This window comes from Stenella coeruleoalba (assembly GCF_951394435.1).
Source record: "Stenella coeruleoalba genome assembly, chromosome: 8".
In the NCBI taxonomy this organism is placed as follows: domain Eukaryota; kingdom Metazoa; phylum Chordata; class Mammalia; order Artiodactyla; family Delphinidae; genus Stenella; species Stenella coeruleoalba.
Window position 1 is genome coordinate 86378676 of NC_137154.1, and position 21955 is coordinate 86400630.

Below are 21955 nucleotides of genomic sequence, written 5' to 3' on the forward strand. Positions count from 1 at the left end.
CACATAACTACATTATATGTATATTTATTTAGAAGTTATACAATGCTCTCACACTAATATATTAGCATATTTTTTAAAAATAATTTGGAAGAGGAAAGACAAAAATATAGACAAACATTTTAATATTTTTTCTTGCATCCTAACAGATCATGTTGAGTACTCCTTGGGGATATTACTGTTCTAATCCCACAAGCAGAAGCTGGAAGAGGAGGCCAGTGAAGAAAGAGTCAGCAGGGAGCAAACCAAAGGACCTCAAGCACTCAACTAGAGTCCTCCACAGGGCAGATGGCCTCAAGCTGACATCCTAATCAGAAGTGAGGTTTTGTTACAGGTGGATTCATTTGAGAGAACTCCTACCCCTAGGTCTGCTCCTGGCCTGACCCTGAACCTACTGACCTGACAGCCCACCCATATACTCACTACACCCAAGGTAAATGCCTGCTTTTAGATCCTAGCATTCTGGCTCTCATTATCAGGAAATAGAACAGGGACTACAAGAATTAATTGCTGAGAGAGCCCATACGAGATAACAATACTCTTTAATTTAGACCTCTTCAATTACAATATGAAATGTGTATAGCAAATACTGTTCTAGTACTTTAAACAGAGTCTCAATTAGTTCTCACAAAAACCTTCTGAAGGAGTAATGTTATTATCATCCTAACTGTACAAATGAGAAAAATGAGGCAAAGAAAGTATTTGTTTGTGTGAAGTCAAAGAGCTACAGCTGGGATTCTACTACAGGCAGTGTGGTTCCAGAGCCCACACTTTTCAACTACTACATATTATTGCATTATAATAAATGTAATTTAATTTTCCCTCGTGTCCAAACTAAAGCAATTCTGCTTAGTAAAAAAACAAATATTTTATTTCTCACTATCCAATACCAAAAAGGCCCACTTGCTGATTCATTTTTGACTAACACAAAACATTTTGCTCACTATAAATAACATTTCAATATGCTATGAAGTAGTAAATGCTAACTGCATCTACATTTTTATTCAAATAAGACAGACTATGTATTTACAAAACAGGAGACCTAGAAGAATCAACAGAAGTGAATATTAGTTCACAAAAGTAAAATATCTATATCGTATGGGTGCATGCAGCTTCCTATGTTGTTGTCTTAAAAATTTGCTCACTCACACCAAAAAAAAGCCTTTCATCTTCCAAACAGACTTTATCAGGGCGTTCAAGTTCATTAATTATCTAATCAAGAGATTAAGTTTACTACTTTGTCAAGAGAAGAAACAACTTCCCAGGAGTTTTTAAATTCTATTTCATCATATTTTGGATCAGTAGCTATCTAATATGTTATTTATTGCTGTAATGCCAGAAACTCTCTCTCCCATATTCTAAGGTCAATAGTAAGCCTGATCACAGACTATTGCTCTCCTGCTCATATGTATCAATAAAAGTTTATGTAAAAGTTACCTTCCTCCTTTTTGCAATCAATTCACTTCTTAACCACTTGACCTCTGGTCACCAATCTCCTTCCTCCTTTTCTCAATGAAACTTGATTACTTACAACATTATATACAGCATTACCTAGGGAGCCTAAATAAAACTACTAATAGTTTAGAGCAGGTCCCAGACTAACAGAATCTCTAGAGGTGGTTTCCAAGCATTGCTTTTCTTTTTTCCTCTTGAAAGCTCCCCAAGGTGGCTCAAATGTGCTCTCAAGAGTGAGAAAAAAAAAGACAATATCAGTAGTCCAAGTTCTTTAACACGTTCTAACTCCAGGCTAGCGTATTATGAGCCGACAACATCAAACTGCTGTCAGGTGCCTGTTTATAGCCTGTGCCTTTGCTCCTGCCATCCCCTTGAAACCAAGTTTCCCTAAAACTGAGTTTAGGATTAACCTCTCTATCCAACTTTATTCCCTTTCTTGTCCCTTCTGACCTTAATCCTGTGCTAAATGAACACTAATAATCAGAGTCAGATGACCAAAACTGCTGTTGTTGATATCATTAATGTACTAAAATTGCTGTTGTATCATCAGATATCATCATTAATGTACAGCTTACTTCTCCAGGGCAAGATAAGCTAACAGACCACCAAGTCATGGACCACCTGGCTAGCAAATCATAAACCAGAGACATCCTTTCTTCTACGATTAAGAAATGTCACAGAAAATGTCACAAGATGATGATTAACCCCAGCTTCTTTGTTCTTTCCCTTTTAAAAAAACCCTCTAACTCAAAGACCAGGTTGGAGTGGATCTGAGACTTGTCTCCCACTCCCTTGCTTGGTGCCCTGAAATAAACCCTTACTTTGCTGCAAACTCTCACTTTCAAGAGTTTGGCTTTCTGTGCTGCGGGAACACAAGCCCATTGCTTGGTTACACCCGCTGTCTAGGATCTCCACCTATTCCACTCATGGACTATGGAGAATATCTTTTTTTTTTTTTCTTCTTTTATTTGCGGTACGCGGGTCTTTCACTGTTGTGGCCTCTCCCGTTGCGGAGCACAGGCTTCGGACGCGCAGGCTCAGCAGCCATGGCTCACGGGCCCAGCCGCTCCGCAGCATGTGGGATCTTCCCGGACCGGGGCACGAACCCGTGTCCCCTGCATCGGCAGGCAGACTCTCAACCACTGTGCCACCAGGGAAGCCCTGGAGAATATCTCTGAATTCCTTTTAGTCCTCGTTACAATGATTTGCATAACAGATGTTAAATAAATACCTGCTAATAATTATTTTTAAAAAGTCCTATCTCTCAAAATCTAGGAATGAGAAAAACTATCCCCTACAGTTGTTCAAGACATTTGAACAGGTACTGTGAAATATTCCAAGTGCTACATTGTTGCATTATAAGTTAAGGTAAAAAAACACAGAAAGAAGTATGCAGTAGCATCCACACTATGGTGTCAAAATTACATACTTTATTTGGTAAATGATACCTGGTCAAAAAGCTGTTTGCCAGTTGTGTTGGGCTGAATGGCAAATTCCAGCTCAGCATCCATTGTTGTTACTCTTACATTGATCTGCAATAAAAATCAAAGGGAAAATCAATAGAAAAGAGAAAATACTTTTATCTGATTTATAAAATAAAGTGGTATCATATGTAGGCAGTAAAAAGCAACTCTATAATGTACCTAATATTTTCTTTATTAAAGTGATAGTTTGATTTATTTATATTTGTTTTTGATTTATTGAAAACATACAGTAGGCACGAGGACCTGCGCTTTTCATTTTCTTATTTAGCCTCTGCAACAATACTAGGAGATATGTGCATTTCTATAGAAAAGTTCATTTCTACAGAAAAGTTTCCATCATTTGCCCAAGGACACATGGATATCAAATGGCAGGGCAGAGATATAACTCCAAATTCTTTGAATGTCATTCACTATTCCCTATTTCTTTCAATATAAAAATCAAATATTTAGTTTTATTTATACTGCAAATGTATTATTCTTCACTTTATAAAAACCATACATCTATTGCCTTTTATTTGCTAAACTTTTTTAAATTCCAATTTTTGGGTGTAAATACCTTTCTAGGTGGATATCTCACCAAAAACGTAACATGCCTTAACCAAAATAATTTTTACTCCAGAATAGCATCTTCACCTAGAATTCACCATGATATGGTAAAAACCTATCTTTTTAACTCACACTATTAGAACTCTAAATCAGACTTATTTCCCCTTACATTTTACTCATGCTAACAACCACATGTACCTCCACACATGTACTTTTATCTGAAATACCTTCTCTAGTCAAAAAAATCTTATAGAGCTCCTTCTTTAAAATAATCCTTTAGGAAATATTAATACACATAAAATACTTGTAACATATATAGACAATGAAGCATAACAAAATAAAACCCACTGTAACATAACAATAAATATATATTTGGTCTTCATCCTGGTTCCTGGCAGAGCTCCTAAAATCGCTGGAATTTCCTGAGTGATAGATGTGAGAGGAGGATCTTTTGTTATTCATAATAAGCTCCTTTCAACCATAATAGAGTTTATGTTAATGAGGTGACTCCAGACAGGCCCTAATAGCTTCAGAATGGAGGCTGGTAGCCAGAGAAACCAATCACATGATTAGAGGATTGAACCTTTTAGACACCCACCCCGACTGCCCAGGAGGGGAAAGGCTGGGGAATGAGCTGATCATCAATGTCCAATGATTTAATCAATCACACCTATGAAATGGAACCTCCATAAAACCCTAAACGAAAGGGTTCAGAGAGCTTCCCTGCTTCTTCCTGCTGAGAGGGTGGTGCACTGCAAACTCCACAAAGACAGAAACTCCTTCACTCGGGACCCTTCTGGACCTCACCTTCTTCATCTGTTTCATTTGTATCCTTTATAGTACCCTTCATATTAACTAGTAATAGTAAGTAAAGTGTTTCCCTGAGTTCTGTGAGCTGTTATATATAGCAAATTATAGAATCTGAAGAGGGGATCGTGGGAATCCCCAAAAGTTAGCCAAGTTAGACAGAAGTGTGAGTCACTTGCACTACCTGTGATTTGCTTCAGAAGTCCAGAGCAGTCCGGTGGGTCTGCGCTAATTCTGGGTAGTTGTGTCAGAACAAATTAAATTGCAGGACACACAACTGGTATCCACATAGAATTGGAGAACTGCTTGGTATGGAAAACCCACACATTTGGTATCAGAACATTCTGAATAAAGAAAATGTTTTCATTTTTGGTGTCAGAACATTTTGAACAAAGAAAAGGTTCTCCTTTACCCATAAATCTACCATTCAACTTAAAAACTAGAAATGACAAAAAATGTCACCAGTGTATTTCTTCTTTGTGAATTCCCTGACCCCAATGCCCACAGGTAAGTACTAACCTAAATTTTGTGTTTGTCATCCCCTTAGCTTTTTAAAAAACAATAGTTCTGTCACAAATGTAGGTATCTATATGTAAAATATTGTTTAGTTTTTGATTTTTAGCTGCATAGCTGTATTAAAATTGTATAATACTTGCTAATAAAGTCCTTCTTGATGTGGGCAATGATTACATATGTATATTTTATGAAAATTCATCAACTACACACATATATTCTTTTGCATATGTATATTCTATTTCAATAAAAGGTTTAAACAAAAATTTTTCTACACTATAGTTTGCCTTTTCACAATTATATTTCTAAGATTCACTGATGTTTTTGTGAGTAGTTGCAATTCATTCATCTTTATGTGACTAGACAGTAATTCATTTACCATTTTCCTATCGATTGACATTAAATTGTTTCCAATTTTTTGGTTATTAAGAACAATACTGCTATGAACATTCTTCTACATGTCTCCTAGTGCATGTGTCTGAGTTCCTCTAGAAGTATAACTCAGAATTCCTGGGTGATAAAGTATGCATAGCTTCAACTTTACAATGTAATGCTGAATTGTCTTCCAACATGATTGTATCAATTTACACTCCCATAAATAATAATTCCTGCTGCTCTATATTTTCACTAATAGTGGATATAATCTGATTTTTTAATGTTTAACAATCTAGTGGGTACAAAATGGTATCTCAATATGGTGTTAATATGCAGGTTCTTGATCCCTAATGAAGTTGGGAACTTTTTCTTATGTGTGATATGCAGAATTTTAAGACAGCCCCCATGATCTCCTCGCCCCCACCCCTACCTTACTCCCATGATTATGTTAACATTACAAGACAAAAGGGATTTTGCAGATGTACTTAAGGTTACTAATCAGTTGACCTTAAGATAGGAAAATCATTGTGGGTGGGCCTGAGATAATCACATGATTCCTTTAAAAGCAAAGAGTTTTCTCTGACTGGGTGCAGAAGTCAGAGAGATTTAAAGTGTGAGAGGACTTTGACATTAAAGAGGTTCTCCACTGCTGAATTGGAGGGGGCATGAGCAAAGGACTTGTCACACACACCACACTCTAGGACTAAGAGAGACCCCTGGCCAACAGCTAGCAAGAAAATGGGGACTTCATTCACCAGTAAAGAAGGATAGATCATTCTGCAAGGCAATGGATTGTGCCAATGATAGGAATGAGCTTGAAAGAGAACCCCAAACTTCAGATGAGAATGCAGTTGAGCTACACCTTGACTTCAGGGTAGTGAGACCCTGAGCAGAGAACCCATTCATACCATCCCATATTTCTAGCGTATAAAACTGTGAGATAATAGATGTGTGTTGTTTCAAGCTACCAAATTTGTGATAATTTGTTATAGAGCAATAGAAAAGTAATATAATATGCTTATTGACCACTCTGTCTCCCCATCTTTCACAATGTCTGTTCACATGTATTGCTTATTTTCTATTGGGTTGTCTTTTTCTTACTCATATGTGGGAGATCTTTATATATTCTAGATATTAATCCTTTGTCAGTTACTTGCATTACAAAGAAATCTACTAGTTTGTAGCTTGCCCTTCTATTTTATGAAGAGTTCCTCTCTATGATAAACATTTTTAAAATTTTAATGTTGAATTTATCAATGTTTTACATGCAGATATCAATTTTTTGCCATATTTAAGAAAATTTTTAACACAACACTGTAAATCAACTATACCCCAATATAAAATAAAATTTTTTTTAAAAAAAGCAAAGAAATCCTTCCCTAGTCTGGAGTCATAAAGATATTCTTATATTTCCTATCAAAGTTTTGTTTTTCATAGTTTGTCTTCAATGATTTTTGCTTATGATTTAAGGTAGAAATCCAATTTCATTTCCTAATCCCCAGAGGGATAATAATACAGTGATTTTAAACATCCAAACATGATGTATATTGATTACTTCATTCACTCTCCAAAGACTGCACTGTCACAAATCTAATGTCCATAGGTATGGGTCTTATTTTGTGCTATTCTGTTGTACTGTTCAATTGAACTATTCTGCCAATACCATATTGTCTGAATTACTGTATCTTTAAATAAGTCTTGATATCTGGTATGGCAAGTCATCCCTTATTATTTTCAGAACTGTTTTGGCTATTCTTGTCTCTTTGTTCTTGCTCTTGACTCCACATATAATTATAAATTTTTCAAAACACCACATTATGATTTAAATTGGAACTACACTAAATTCATCAGCCTCTTGGGGTAAAAAATGACATCTTTTCAATATTGACTCTTACTATCCAAGTGTATGGTTCTTTCTATGCATTGATTTAGGTCTTCTTTAAGATTTTTTTAAAAAATGTTTATAATTTCCTCCAGAAAAATCATATTAATCATTTAAGATATCTTTCTCCTATGGTTTTATAGCTATTATAATTATAGGTTCATAATCCCAAGATATCCTAAATGCATTGAAAACTCTAGTTTATTAGCTAATTTCTAGCAAAAACAATTGAAATAAGTCCACCTGGTGAATTAATTTATCCCACTTCAAATGGATATTCACACACCAATCTACAGAAATACTGATGTGATGCAACAGACCTTGATGGAAATTTCATAACACTACTTATGCACATAATACATTGTATATTCACCTTTCTAAAATCCAAAGAATTCCAACTACTGAAACTCATCTAGCTTAAAGCGTTTCAAACACAGGGTCATAATTATGATGAAGTATCTTTCCAAAATTTTTTCTGGTTTTACTTCTGTAGAAATGCAATTGATTTTTATATTGATCCTTTTATCAGCTCCCTTGCCAACTGTTAAAATGTAAATTCTTGTATTTATATAAACCAGGTGTCAGAAAACTTTTTCTGTAAAAGTACAAATAGTGAATATTTCAGGCTTTGCAGACCATACTGTCTGCTGCATCTACTCAATTCTCCTGCTATAGCAGAAAAGCAGTTATAGATAATTAACAATGAGCATACTGTGTTCCAACAAAACTTTATAGACATTGAAATTTGAATTTCATATAATTTTCAAGTCATGAAATATTACTATTCTTTTGATTTTTTTTTCAACCATTGAAAATGTAAGACTCATTCTTAGCTTGAAGGTTGTACAAAAACAAGTGGTGGGCTGGCTTTGGCCTATGGGCCATAATTTGCCAACCCGATATAAATAAATACCTTAACATCTTCAAAGTGTTTCTTCCTTTCCAGTACTAGAGTTTTTAATTTTTCTGCACAGGCTTTCTGTTCAATGTTGAACAGCAGCAGTGATAGTGTGTACATTTTGTCTTGTCCCCGATCTTAAAAGAAAAGCTTCCACTGTTAAGCAAATTAAGAATTACTTTTGTTATAGGTTTTCTTCGATACTTAGCTTAAGAAGTATTGGTTTTTACTTTTAAATCATGAATAGTTGTTCAATTTTAGCAACTGCTCTGAATTTATTATATGATTTTTCTCCTTAAAACTAACGACGATTGTAGCAGAGACTACTTGCTGTTTGACCACCAAAATCTAACAGAATTACCGTTTGACATGGCTACTGAGCTACAAGAACATTTCTCAATGTCTCTTTCAATTACGTATGGCTATGTGACTAAGGTCTCACCAACAGAACATGAACAGAAGAGACAGATATAAGGCCACTTTTCAGCCTAGTCATAAATAGTGAGCATGCTTCAGTAGTTACGGGCTCTAGAGCAAAGGCTCAGCAGTTGTGGCTAAGGGCTTAGCTACTCCGCGGCACGTGGGACCTTCCTGGACCAGGGCTCGAACCTGTGTCCCCTGCGTTGGCAGGCGGATTCCTAACCACTGCGCCACCAGGGAAGCCTTATATATAATTTTTAATCCTTACTCTTAGGAAAAATAAGTGTTCTCCACTCAATTATTCAGACAGTTTTCCAAACTACTTTTAACTTTCACATTCCTATCAGAAATAAGAGTTCTAGTTGATCCACATCCTTACAGCCAAGGTATTATCAGTCTAATTATAGCTCCTCTGGTAAATATAAAGTGGAATCTCACTGTATTTTTAATTTATGTTTCCCTGATAACCAAAGATATTGAGGATATTTTCAACTACTTATTCGCTATTAATATATTTTCTTTTGTGAAGTAGATGTTCAAAGTTTTTGTCCACTTTTTAAAAATTGGGTTGTCTTATTGAGTTCTAAAAGAATGCCATACTGCAATTATTTTCCCCCAATCTGCCTTGCCTTTTTACTTTCTTATTGTTGTCTTTCAAATGGCAAATTTTTTTTGATTAACCCATTTTATTTTTTTATTTTGTTTAGGTTCAATGGCTTAAATGAGGTATAATTTTTTTAACATCTTTATTGGAGTATAATTGCTTTACAATGGTGTGTTAGTTTCTGCTTTATAACAAAGTGAATCAGTTATACATATACATATGTTCCCATATCTCTTCCCTCTTGCGTCTCCCTCCCTCCCACCCTCCCTATCCCACCCCTCTAGGTGGTAACAAAGCACCGAGCTGATCTCCCTGTGCTATGCGGCTGCTTCCCACTAGCTATCCATTTTACGTTTCGTAGTGTATGAATGTCCATGCCACTCTCTCACTTTGTCATAGCTTATCCATCGCCCTCCCCATATCCTCAAGTCCATTCTCTAGTAGGTCTGTCTTTATTCCTGTCTTACCCCTAGGTTCTTCATGACATTTTCTTTTTCTTAGATTCCATATATATATATATGTGTTGGCATACAGTATTTGTCTTTCTCTTTCTGACTTACTTCACTCTGTATGACAGACTCTAGGTCCATCCACCTCACTACAAAAAACTCAATTTCATTTCTTTTTATGGCTGAGTAATATTCCATTGTATATATGTGACACATCTACTTTATCCATTCATCCGATGATGGACACTTAGGTTGTTTCCATCTCCTGGCTATTGTAAATAGAGCTGCAATGAACATTTTGGTACATGACTCTTTCTGAATTATGGTTTTCTCAGGGTATATGCCCAGTAGTGGGATTGCTGGGTCATATGGTAGTTCTATTTGTAGTTTTTTAAGGAACCTCCATACTGTTCCCCATAGTGGCTGTACCAATTCATATTCCCACCAGCAGTGCAAGAGTGTTCCCTTTTCTCCACACCCTCTCCAGCATTTATTGTTTGTAGATTTTTTGATGATGGCCATTCTGACCGGTGGGAGATGATATCTCATTGTAGTTTTGATTTGCATTTCTCTAATGATTAATGATGTTGAGCATTCTTTCATGTGTTTGTTGGCAGTCTGTATATCTTCTTTGAAGAAATGTCTACTTAGGTCTTCTGTCCATTTTTGGATTGGGTTGTTTGTTTTTTTGTTATTGAGCTGAATGAGCTGCTTGTAAATTTCAGAGATTAATCTTTTGTCAGTTGCTTCATTTGCAAATATTTTCTCCCATTCTGAGGGTTGTCTTTTTGTCTTGTTTATGGTTTCCTTTGCTGTGCAAAAGCTTTGAAGTTTCATTAGGTCCCATTTGTTTATTTTTGTTTTTATTTCCATTTCTCTAGGAGGAGGTGGGTCAAAAAGGATCTTGCTGTGATCTATGTCATAGAGTGTTCTGCCTATGTTTTCCTCTAAGAGTTTGATAGTTTCTGGCCTTACATTTAGGTCTTTAACCCATTTTGAGCTGATTTTTCTGTATGGTGTTAGGGAGTGTTCTAATCTCATTCTTTTACATGTAGCTATCCAGTTTTCCCAGCACCACTTATTGAAGAGGCTGTCCTTTGTACACTGTACATTCCTGCCTGCTTTATCAAAGACAAGGTGACCATATGTGCGTGGGTTTATCTCTGGGCTTTCTATCCTGTTCCACTGATCTATATTTCTGTTTCTGTGCCAGTACCATACTGTCTTGATTACTATAGCTTTGTACTATAGTCTGAAGTCAGGGAGCCTGATTTCTCCAGCTCCGTTTTTCGTTCTCAAGATTGCTTTGGCTATTCGGGGTCTTTGGGTTTCCATACGAACTGTGAAATTTTCTGTTCTAGTTCTGCGAAAAACGCCAGTGGTAGTTTGATAGGGACTGCATTGAATTTGTAGATTGCTTTCAGTAGTAGAGTCATTTTCACAATGTTGCTTCTTCCAATCCAAGAACATGGTATATCTCTCCATCTATTTGTATCATCTTTAATTCCTTTCATCAGTGTCATAATTTTCTGCATACAGGTCTTTTGTCTACTTAGGTAGGTTTATTCCTAGGTATTTTATGCTTTTTGTTGCAATGGTAAATGGGAGTGTTTTCTTGATTTCACTTTCAGGTTTTTCATCATTAGTGTATAGGAATGCCAGAGATTTCTGTGCATTAATTTTGTATCCTGCTACTTTACCAAATTCACTGATTAGCTCTAGTAGTTTTCTGGTAGCATCTTTAGGATTCTCTATGTATAGTATCATGTCATCTGCAAACAGTGACAGCTTTACTTCTTCTTTTCCAATTTGGATTCCTTTTATTTCCTTTTCTTCTCTAATTGCTGTGGCTAAAACTTCCAAAACTATGTTGAATAAGAGTGGGCAACCTTGTCTTATTCCTCATCTTAGTGGAAATGCTTTCAGTTTTTCACCATTGAGGATGATGTTGGCTGTCGGTTTGTCATATATGGCCTTTATTATGTTGAGGGAAGTTCCCTCTATGCCTAATTTCTGGAGAGTTTTTATCATAAATTGGTGCTGAATTTTGTCGAAAGCTTTCTCTGCATCTACTGAGATGACCATATGGTCTTTCTCCTTCAATTTGTTAATATGGTGTATCACATTGATTGATTTGCGTATATTGAAGAATCCTCGCATTCCTTAAATAAACACCACTTGATCATGATGTATGATCCTCTAAATGTGCTGTTGGATTCTATTTGCTAGTATTTTGTTAAGGATTTTTGCATCTATGTTCATCAGTGATATTGGCCTGTAGTTTTCTTTCTTTGTGACATCCTTGCCTGGTTTTGGTATCAGGGTGATTGATGGTGGCCTCGTAGAATGAGTTTGGGAGTGTTCCTCCCTCTGCTATATTTTGGAAGAGTTTGAGAAGGATAGGTGTTAACTCTTCTCTAAATGTTTGATAGAATTCGCCTGTGAAGCCATCTGGTCCTGGGCTTCTGTTTCTTGGAAGATTTTTAGTCACAGTTTCAATTTCACTGCTTGTGACTGGTCTGTTCATATTTTCTATTTCTTCCTGATTCAGTCTTGGCAGGTTGTGCATTTCTAAGAATTTGTCCATTTCTTCCAGGTTGTCCATTTTATTGGCATAGAGTTGGCTGTAGTAATCTCTCACAATCTTTTGTATTTCTGCAGTGTCAGTTGTTACTTCTCCTTTTTCATTTCTAATTCTATTGATTTGAGTCTTCTCCCTTCTTTTCTTGATGACTCTGGCTAATGGTTTATCAATTTGTTTATCTTCTCAAAGAACCAGCTTTTAGTTTTACTGATCTTTGCTATCGTTTCCTTCATTTATTTCTGATGTAATCTTTATGATTTCCTTCCTTCTGCTACCTTTGGGGTTCCTTGGTTCTTCTTTCTCTAACGGCTTTAGGTGCAAGGTTAGGTTGTTTATTTGAGATGTTTCCTGTTTCTTAAGGTAGGATTGTATTGTTATAAACTTCCCTCTTAGAACTGCTTTTGCTGCATCCCATAGGTTTTGGGTCGTCGTGTCTCCATTGTCATTTGTTTCTAGGTATTTTTTGATTTCCTCTTTGATTTCTTCAGTGATCACTTCATTATTAAGTAGTGTGTTGTTTAGCCTCCATGTGTTTGTATTTTTTACAGATCTTTTCCTGTAATTGATATCTAGTCTCAAAGCATTGTGGTCAGAAAAGATACTTGATACGATTTCAATTTTCTTAAATTTAACAAGGCTTGATTTGTGACCCAAGATATGATCTATCCTGGAGAATGTTCTATGAGCACTTGAGAAAAATGTGTATTCTGTTGTTTTTTTGATGGAATATCCTATAAATATCAATTAAGTCCATCTTGTGTAATGTATCATTAAAGTTTGTGTTTCCTTATTTACTTTCATTTTGGATGATCTGTCCATTGGTGAAAGTGGGGTGTTAAAGTCCCCTACTATGAATGTGTTACTGTCGATTTCCCCTTTTATGGCTGTTAGTATTTGTCTTATGTATTGAGGTGCTCCTATGTTGGGTGCATAAATATTTACAATTTTTATATCTTCTTCTTGGGTCGACCCCTTGATCATTATGTAGTGTCCTTCTTTGTCTCTTCTAATAGTCTTTATTTTAAAGTCTATTTTGTCTGATATGAGAATTGCTACTCCAGCTTTCTTTTGGTTTCCATTTGCATGGAATATCTTTTTCCATCCCCTTAATTTCAATCTGTATGTGTCTCTGGTCTGAAGTGGGTCTCTTGTAGACAACATACATATGCGTCTTATTTTTGTATCCATTCAGCCAGTCTGTGTCTTTTGGTGGGAGCCTTTAATCCATTTACATTTAAGGTAATTATCGATATGTATGTTCCTATTCCCATTTTCTTAATTGTTTTGGGTTTGTTACTGTAGGTGTTTTCCTTCTCTTGTGTTTCTTGCCTAGAGAAGATCCTTTAGCATTTGTTGTAATGCTGGTTTGGTGGTGCTGAACTCTCTCAGTTTTTGCTTCTCTGTAAAGGTTTTAATTTCTCCATCAAATCTGAATGAGATCCTTGCTGGGTAGAGTAATCTTGGTCGTAGATTTTTCTCCTTCATCACTTTAAATATGTCTTGCCACTCCCTTCTGGCTTGCAGAGTTTCTGCTGAAAGATCAGCTGTTAACCTTATGGAGATTCCCTTGTGTGTTATTTGTTGGTTTTCCCTTGCTGCTTTTAATACGTTTTCTTTGTATTTAATTTTTGACAGTTTGATTAATATGTGTCTTACCGTGTTTCTCCTTCGAGTTATCCTGTATGGGACTCTCTGTGCTTCCTGGACTTAACTATTTCCTTTCCCATATTAGCGAAGTTTTCAACTATAATCTCTTCAAATATTTTCTCAGTCCCTTTCTTTTTCTCTTCTTCTTCTGGGACCCTTATAATTCGAATGTTGGTACGTTTAATGTTGTCCCAGAGGTCTCTGAGACTGTCCTCAGTTCTTTTCATTCTTTTTTCTTTATTCTGCTCTGCAGTCGTTATTTCCACTATTTTATCTTCCAGGTCAGTTATCCGCTCTTCTGCCTCAGTTATTCTGCTATTGATCCCTTCTAGAGTATTTTTAATTTTATTTATTGTGTTGTTCATCGTTGCTTGTTTCATCGTTACTTCTTCTAGGTCCTTGTTAAATGTTTCTTGCATTTTCTCTATTCTATTTCCAAGATTTTGGATCATCTTTACTATAATTATTCTGAATTCGTTTTCAGGTAGATTGCCTATTTCCTCTTCATTTGTTAGGTGGTGGGTTTTTATCTTGCTCCTTCATCTGCTGTGTTTTTCTGTCTTCTCATTTTGCTTATCTTACTGTGTTTGGGGTCTCCTTTTTGCAGGCTGTAGGTTCGTAGTTCCCGTTGTTTTTGGTGTCTGTCCCCAGTGGCTAAAGTTAGTTCAGTGGGTTGTGTAGCCTTCCTGGTGGAGGGGACTAGTGCCTGTGTTCTCGTGGATGAGGCTGGATCTTGTCTTTCTGGTGGGCAGCTCCACGTCTGGTGGTGTGTTTTGGGGTGTCTGTGGACTTATTATGATTTTAGGCAGCCTCTCTGCTAATGGGTGGGTTTGTGTTCCTGTCTTGCTAATTGTTTGGCATAGGGTGTCCAGAACTGTAGCTTGCTGGTCATTGAGTGAAGCTGGGTGTTGGTGTTGAGATGGAGATCTCTGAGAGATTTTCGCTGTGTGAAATTACGTGGAGCTGGGAGGTCTCCTGTGGACCAGTGTCCTAACGTTGGCTCTCCCACCTCAGAGGCACAGCACTGACTCCTGGCTGCAGCACCAAGAGACTTTCATACACATGGCCTGCCCGCGGTCCCCACGACTGTCATGGCTTCGGCCACCTGGGCCCCTCCAGAGCTGGCAGCCTCAGGGAGGCCGCCTCCCCTCAGGCTCCGGGGCAGTTCCGTGACGGCAGAGGGACGAGACCCCGAGCCAGGAGTTCCTGCTCTACGGAAACGTGGGCTCCTTTCTCCAAATAGCAAACTTTTTAATTTTGATGTTCAATTTTTTTTTTAATGCTTCAAACTTTCTGTGTACCATCAAAGAAATCTTTGCCTACACCATGACTGCAAAAATGTTTTCTATTTTCTTGTAGAAGTTTTATAGTTTGGGCCTGTTAATTTAGGCCTGTGATCCATTCAGAGTTAGTTGTTTGTGTAAACTGTGATATAAGAGTCAAGATTCGTATTTTTCTGTATGGATAACTCTTTGTTCCAACATCATTTCTTGAAAAGAATTTAATTTCCCCATTGAATTGTGTGACAACCTTGTGTGTGGAGATGTGTATTTGTTCCACTGATCCTATTATCTAATATTTTAATGCCACACTGTCTTATTTTTGTTGCCTGAAAATAAGTGTTGAAATCCAGGAGTATAAGTGCTCCACCCTTGTTTTTTTTTTTATTTATTTTTTAAATAAATTTATTTATTTATTTTTGGCTGTGCTGGGTCTTTGTTGCTGCGTGAGGTCTTTTCTCTGGCTGCAGTGAGTGGGGGCTACTCTTCCTTGCAGTGTGAGGGCCTCTCACTGTGGTGGTCTCTCTTGTTGTGGAGCACGGGCTCTAGGCACGCGGGCTTCAGTAGTTGTGGCTCACAGGCTCTAGAGCTCAGGCTCAGTAGTTGTCACGCATCAGCTTGGTTCCTCCGCGGCATGGGGGATCTTCCCGGACTAGGGCTCAAACCTGTGTCCCCGCACTGGCAGGCGGACTTCTAACCACTGTGCCATCAGGGAAGCCCCACCCTTTTCTTTTTTTTTTTAACATCTTTATTGGAGTATAATTGCTTTACAATGCTTTCTTAGTTTCTGCTGTACAACAAAGTGAATCAGGTATATGTATAAATATATCCCCATATCCCCTCCCTCTTGCGTCTCCCTCCCACCCTCCCTATCCCTCGCCTCTAGGTGGTCACAAAGCACCGAGCTGATATCCCTGTGCTATGCGGCTGCTTCCCACTAGCTATTGCTTTAGCTATTCCACATAAGTTTTGGCTCTTCCATAAACATTTTATAATCAGCTAGTCAATTTTAACCAAAGGGATTCAACTGATTAGAATTACATTCAATCTATCAATATATTTGGGGACAACAGACATTGTAGTAATATTTTCTAGACATATCTATGACCAACGTTTATTTTTGTATATATTTTGGTCTTTTTAAGTACTTATAAGTTTTCGGCATAGAGATCTTGTACAGCCTCTGTAAAGTTATTCCTAAATACTTTATGTTTTCGATGCTATTACAAATGGAATTATTTCATTTTTTGAATTTTGCTGCTAGTATATAAAACAGAAAACTGATTTTTTAAAAATATAACCTTATGTCCAACAGTCTTGCTAAATTCTGTTATTAGTTCTAATAGTTGTTTTGTAAATTCCAGGTTATTTACATAATTATGTCATCTGCAAATTATGTCATCTGCAAGCAAAAATTTAATTCTTGCTTTGTATTGATTATGCCTTTCACTTCCTTTTATTCTTCTCTCCCTCCAACAATGCACTTTTTTACCTGCTAAATGTTTAAAAGTAATTCGAAAGTGACATTCATGCCAGAAAATTCAAATAACCACAACCAATGATTTTCTTAAAAAGATAACTGGCCGAAAAATTCTTGAAAAAAAATCCCCGATTTTGTTAGATGAAGAAAAGTACATTTATCATAAGATAAAAGAATAAACCTTAGTCACAAATTATATAATTATAAAACTTAATAAAATGATCACATATATACCATTAAATCAAAAATCTAGGACTATATATAATATCAGCACTGGTATCACTAGCATCAAAGCTAGAATTATGAGAAAATTAATACTGCATGGATCCTTCTGACCTCTCATTATTTTCTCCTGTTTAACACTAAGTTACTTTTTACTAAGCACTGAATGTATATGTACCAGGATCTTCTAATCCTCACCAGACTCTCCAGTAAGTAACTAATTGTATCTCCATTTTATATGTGAAGAAATTAAGAATTGGAGAGATTGAACTAATCTAACAAAGGTCAGTCAGGTTAAGTGGCAGGGCAAGGATAAGAACTAAGTTTGACCCCACAACCTGTAGTAATCTTAATTACAGTGTCACCTAAACCTCTTCATCACTGGCCCACATAACACCATACTCTAGCCACATTAATCTAAAGCAAACAACAGTAATATCAGTGCTTTTTTTCCCCCCAAAACTCTACCATAATACTTTGCCTTGTTTCGAAAGGACCTTAATGCCACTGATATTTTATTAAGTAAGCAGTGTCAGAAGTAATAAAATACACTTACTGGTTTCGGCATTTTCCTTCTCTTTTTGTCACCCTCTTTAAAAATTCTTCACTTTTATGAATTCTGTTCTTCTGTTAAAGAAAAGAAAGCATAATTGATCTATTATCTTTTTATATAGTAATATTTTTGCTTAACAATATAATTTGTATAAAGAAAACTTTAAACTAACATTTTAAAATGTTACAATTAACATGGAGCTCATTTTATTCTAATTTTCAATGTCTTCTATTATTCACATTCTTTTAAAATACTTATATCTGTGATTTAAAACAGCACACATCTCAAATAACATAGTATAAAGCATCTCAATCATCAACTAAAAGTTTTAATTTAATTACAGACAACACATAGCAAAGGAAAGATTACTAAGGGCCAAATGCTTTCTCTTTCTGAGTCAAGTTTGCCCCTATACCCAGACTGGTAGAGAAGAGGGACGGCAAAGAAGAGAACAGATAGATTCAGATTCTAAAGAAATGAATTCAGGAACACTTCTCAACCTTTCTTCTGTACTGCCAAAGACAAAAAAGTAAATACTGATTAATGTAAACTACAAAAAGATAACTTTTTAAAGAAAATTATTTTTCCTCCTTGAAAATTTAAAAGTCCAAGTAGAGACAAATAACATTAAGAGTAACTTTTTCACCTAAGGTAGATAAAACAGCCATAGTCTGCACACTAGTAATCTGCATGCTACTCATCAGCAAGCTAATGGTCTTCACGGAAATACAGAATTGTCCTGAAGACCAATGTTAAATTATATATTCTCACGCTCAGGCAAAAGAAGTAAATCTTAATCCAGGAAAAACAATGGACTATTTCAGGGTAAATGTTCTCACAGACATCTAACAAAATTGGATTTTCCCCCTACAAACCTACCAAAAGATGTAACATTTTTAACCATTTAGTTGTCCAGAAAAAAATGATTATCATTCCAATTTGAAAACCTATAGTAAGAAATATATTAATTACCTGAAAATCAGCTTATATAAGTAATATCTTTGCCAAGAAATTTTATTCATTACACTATCAACTAAATTAATATAGAATTACTTTTGTATTTTAAAAATATACTATCAATTGCTTTTTAAGATACTATTATTAATAAAACTGAAAATTCTCCAAATTGAAATAAAAACAAAGGATCAAAGTAAGGTCGTTTCTCTAAATTTTAGCCAATCACATGTCAATGAACCTCTCCCCATACAGGGAACTGCATCAAGAGAAATTTCTCATCTAATACAATGGGCTATGAAATTCAGTTAGAAGTATTAAATTCCTCATTTCCTAACTCTTAGCTAGGAAATGATAGATAAATATTCCCTACCTACAATCACCTACCTTCATGAACCTAACTGTACTTCAGTCCTATCTTCCACTTCTAAATCCTCTTTTCACCCCTACTATCAAATTCATCTCAGGTCTTAAAACAGCCTCAAAAACCAACCTTTTACATCATTTATAAACTAGTAACTCCCAAATCTGTATCTCCAGACTTGCTTGGCTAACTTGGCTTGCTCAATATCTAAATGATACCTCAAATACAACATGGCTAAAACATGACTTAAATCCCTACACCCCACAGTCAAATCTGCTTTTTCCGCAAGTTTTGGTGACATATTTCTATAAAGTTATTCATAGTATTCTCTCATGATTTTTTTTATATCTCTACTACATCTACAGTTATGATCCCCTTTCCATTCCTAATACTGTTAATTTTTGCCTTAGCTTTTGCTTGATTAATCTTGCCAGAAGTTTGCTTCATTTATTGGTCTAAAAACCAGCTTTCAGTTTTGTTGATCTTCTTGTTTCTTTTATTTTTGTTTTGTTAATTTCTGTCCTTTTTCTCATCATTTTTCTTCTCATTAATTGGCTTTTACTCTGAGGCTCATATTCTAATCCCTGAAATTGAAAGTTTACCTAAGTAATTTCCAATCTTTTTTTCTAATAACATGCATTAAGGTCACAAACTAAAAATGTCCCACCATAAGGTAATTCCAAACATGAAATGATCTCCCTATTTTGCCAGTGAGACTATTTTCAAGTAATTATCATCTGATTATGTAAAATAATCTAAATTCCTCACACACCAGACATGAGCATCTATATCAAACTTCTGAATCACAGTAAATTTTCCAGATTACATAAAGTACTTTTTGAATCTATCACTAAAATTAACATTTTTATCCCAAGCCACAATTACCCATTTATAGAAAACATTAGTAGGACGTTATTTTTTCCTATTTGTATTGTTGGAATATATTTTAATATCCACAGTATAACTAGATGTGTTATTTTTAAGTGACTTAAAACCAGATCTCCTCTAGACTTCTTAGCCTCTTTTTTTCACTTAAATCACTTATCAGATGAGCTCCATGAGCTTTCCAAACTGACATGTAGTAAAGGCATTTCAGGTCAATGTGCCTTTCTTAAATAGTACTTCCATGCTCAAGAGAAAGAGAACATCTTGCAATGAGACAGTTCCTATGAAACAAATATAAATCTCCTTTTGGAGGGAATAATTTTGGGAAAAAATTCCTTATATTTAAAACTCCAAAAAAAAAAAAAAACTCCACTATTTTTCTAAGTATCACTTTAGTGGCTTCCCACATAGGTTTTTATATATATTTTCATTACTGTTTAGCTCTAGGTGTTTCAGTTTCCAATTATGATTTCTACTCACTGCTAATAAGTTTTAAATTTTCAAATAGAATGGTCAGAGGCCTGGGGGCAGAGTGCTGTCTTTTTATTATTTATTTCTAAGTTTACTATATACTCTAGTCAAAGAATTCATTAAGATTTCCTTTATGTTTTGTGCTTGGTCAGTTTCATTTTTTTTTTTTTTTTGCGGTACACGGGCCTCTCACTGTTGTGGCCTCTCCCTTTGCGGAGCACAGGCTCCGGACGTGCAGACTCAGCGGCCATGGCTCACGGGCCCAGCTGCTCCGCGGCATGTGGGATCTTCCCGGACCATGGCACGAACACGTGTCCCCTGCATCGGCAGGTGGACTCTCAACCACTGAGCCACCAGGGAAGCCCTCATTTCTTTTTGATTTTCCCAGCTATAAATGAAAATAATGTATGTTTTGCGTCTGATAAGTTAGATCAAGCCAGAGTAAGTATTTAATGTTTTGTTTATAGCCTCTCTACTCTCAAAGTTTAGTCTAGTTAATCAAATTGAGAAAAAATGTATTGAATTTTCCCAACTCAGATTGTGGATGTTAATTTCTTCTTATAAATTGCCAGTTTTTAATTTATATGCTTTTAGGCTATGTTATTGAGAAAAGGTTTAGAATTATTATATCTAATGAATATTTCCTTTTTTCATTAAGTAGTAATTTAATTGCATATAGAATTCTAAAGTAACTGTTACTCCTTCAGCATTTGGAAGGTATTAGTTTTCTTCTGGCATCTGTTACTGATGAGGAGAAGTCTGCTGGCAATTTAACTAATTTCTCTGAGGTAATATGCCTTTTCTCTCTGCTTTCCTTTAAGATTTTGTGTGTGTGTATGTGTGTGTGTGTTCTTCAGATTTGCTTTTATTTATCTTGTTCAAGATTTGGTAAGCGTCCTTATTCTGAAGACTCATGCTTTTCTTAAATTCTGGAAAATTATTAGCCATTGTCTCTCCCATTCAGCAATTCTTATTAGATACATACTGGATATCTTATTCTCCAATCCATGCCTACTCTTTCACATTTTCCCTCTATTTACCTCTCTTCAACATTCCTCCACTCACTAATTCTCTGCAGGTGTTCTTAATGGTTTACCTGTGCACTAGTTTAAATTTTCAGTGATTATATATTTTAATTTCTAGAAATTCACTTTTGGTCTTTCAAAAAAAACTTTAATGCTATACTATTTTATAATTTGTACTGAATCCTACTTTTACTCCTATTTTATAATTTGTATTGAATCCTCCTTTTACCCCTATAATGTTTATGTCACTATAAAATTTTCTATTTCCAGTTCATTATGACTTATTTCTTTATGGAGTTGGTAATTTTGGACAGAAATCTCATGTCTCTAACCCACTCACTCCCCAGTGTGGGATTCCTGCAAGCCCTGAGCTGTCTATGTCTCCCTATAGAGGTATTTCAGGTTTGCTCCTACAAGCGTACAGTACCAGGAATTTTAATTGTCCTAGATCAATTTTTACATTACCTTCTTGATTTAGCATTCCATTACCATATCAGGCCCCATGGCCACACCCTAGAGAAGTTAGCAGATACTCAAGAGAGCTTGCTCATGTACTGATCATTCTTGTTTGCTAAACCATTTGGCTGCTCTGCCCTTCCTGTGCCATCTCTCACTGGTAAGGAAGAACAAAGGGAAAAAGTGAACACTAACTGGATGCCAGACTATAAACTAAGTTACAGCACTCAAATTACAGAAAGAGTACTCATCAAACATAGGACCAGCTAGGCAGGTAAATAAGCATCATGTATGTCAGGTTTTGCAGAATTTCTTAAGTTTTGTATTACTCAAATACTGGAACTAAATAAAGGTAGAGTTTTTTCCTTTTCCTTTAAGAAATAATTTATCCTAGTTTTCTATATTAGAGTTACTTCTATATTAGAGTTACTTTCTATATTAGAGTTACTAATATAGAGTTTCTATATTAGAGTTACTTTCTATATTAGAGTTACTTTCTATATTAGAGTTTTCTATATTAGAGTTCTATATTAGAGTTACTTTCTATATTAGAGTTACTTTCTATATTAGAGTTACTATATTAGAGTTACTTATATAGAGTTTT

The 21955-nt window shown here is 35.7% G+C and overlaps 1 protein-coding gene across 3 annotated transcripts in view; it reads right to left on the reverse strand.

The window, feature by feature from the left end:
- The window catches only part of RDX (radixin), a 103351-nt gene that overhangs the window by 71293 nt on the left and 10103 nt on the right, over nt 1-21955 (reverse strand). For all 3 annotated transcript variants that reach the window (XM_079930018.1, XM_079930016.1, XM_079930017.1), the window contains exons 2-3: nt 17200-17270; nt 2901-2984 (exon numbers count right to left, since the gene is read on the reverse strand). In XM_079930018.1, coding sequence (XP_079786144.1) covers nt 2901-2984; nt 17200-17211 — 96 coding nt within the window. In that variant the 5' untranslated portion in view covers nt 17212-17270. The remainder of the gene's footprint in view (nt 1-2900; nt 2985-17199; nt 17271-21955) is intronic.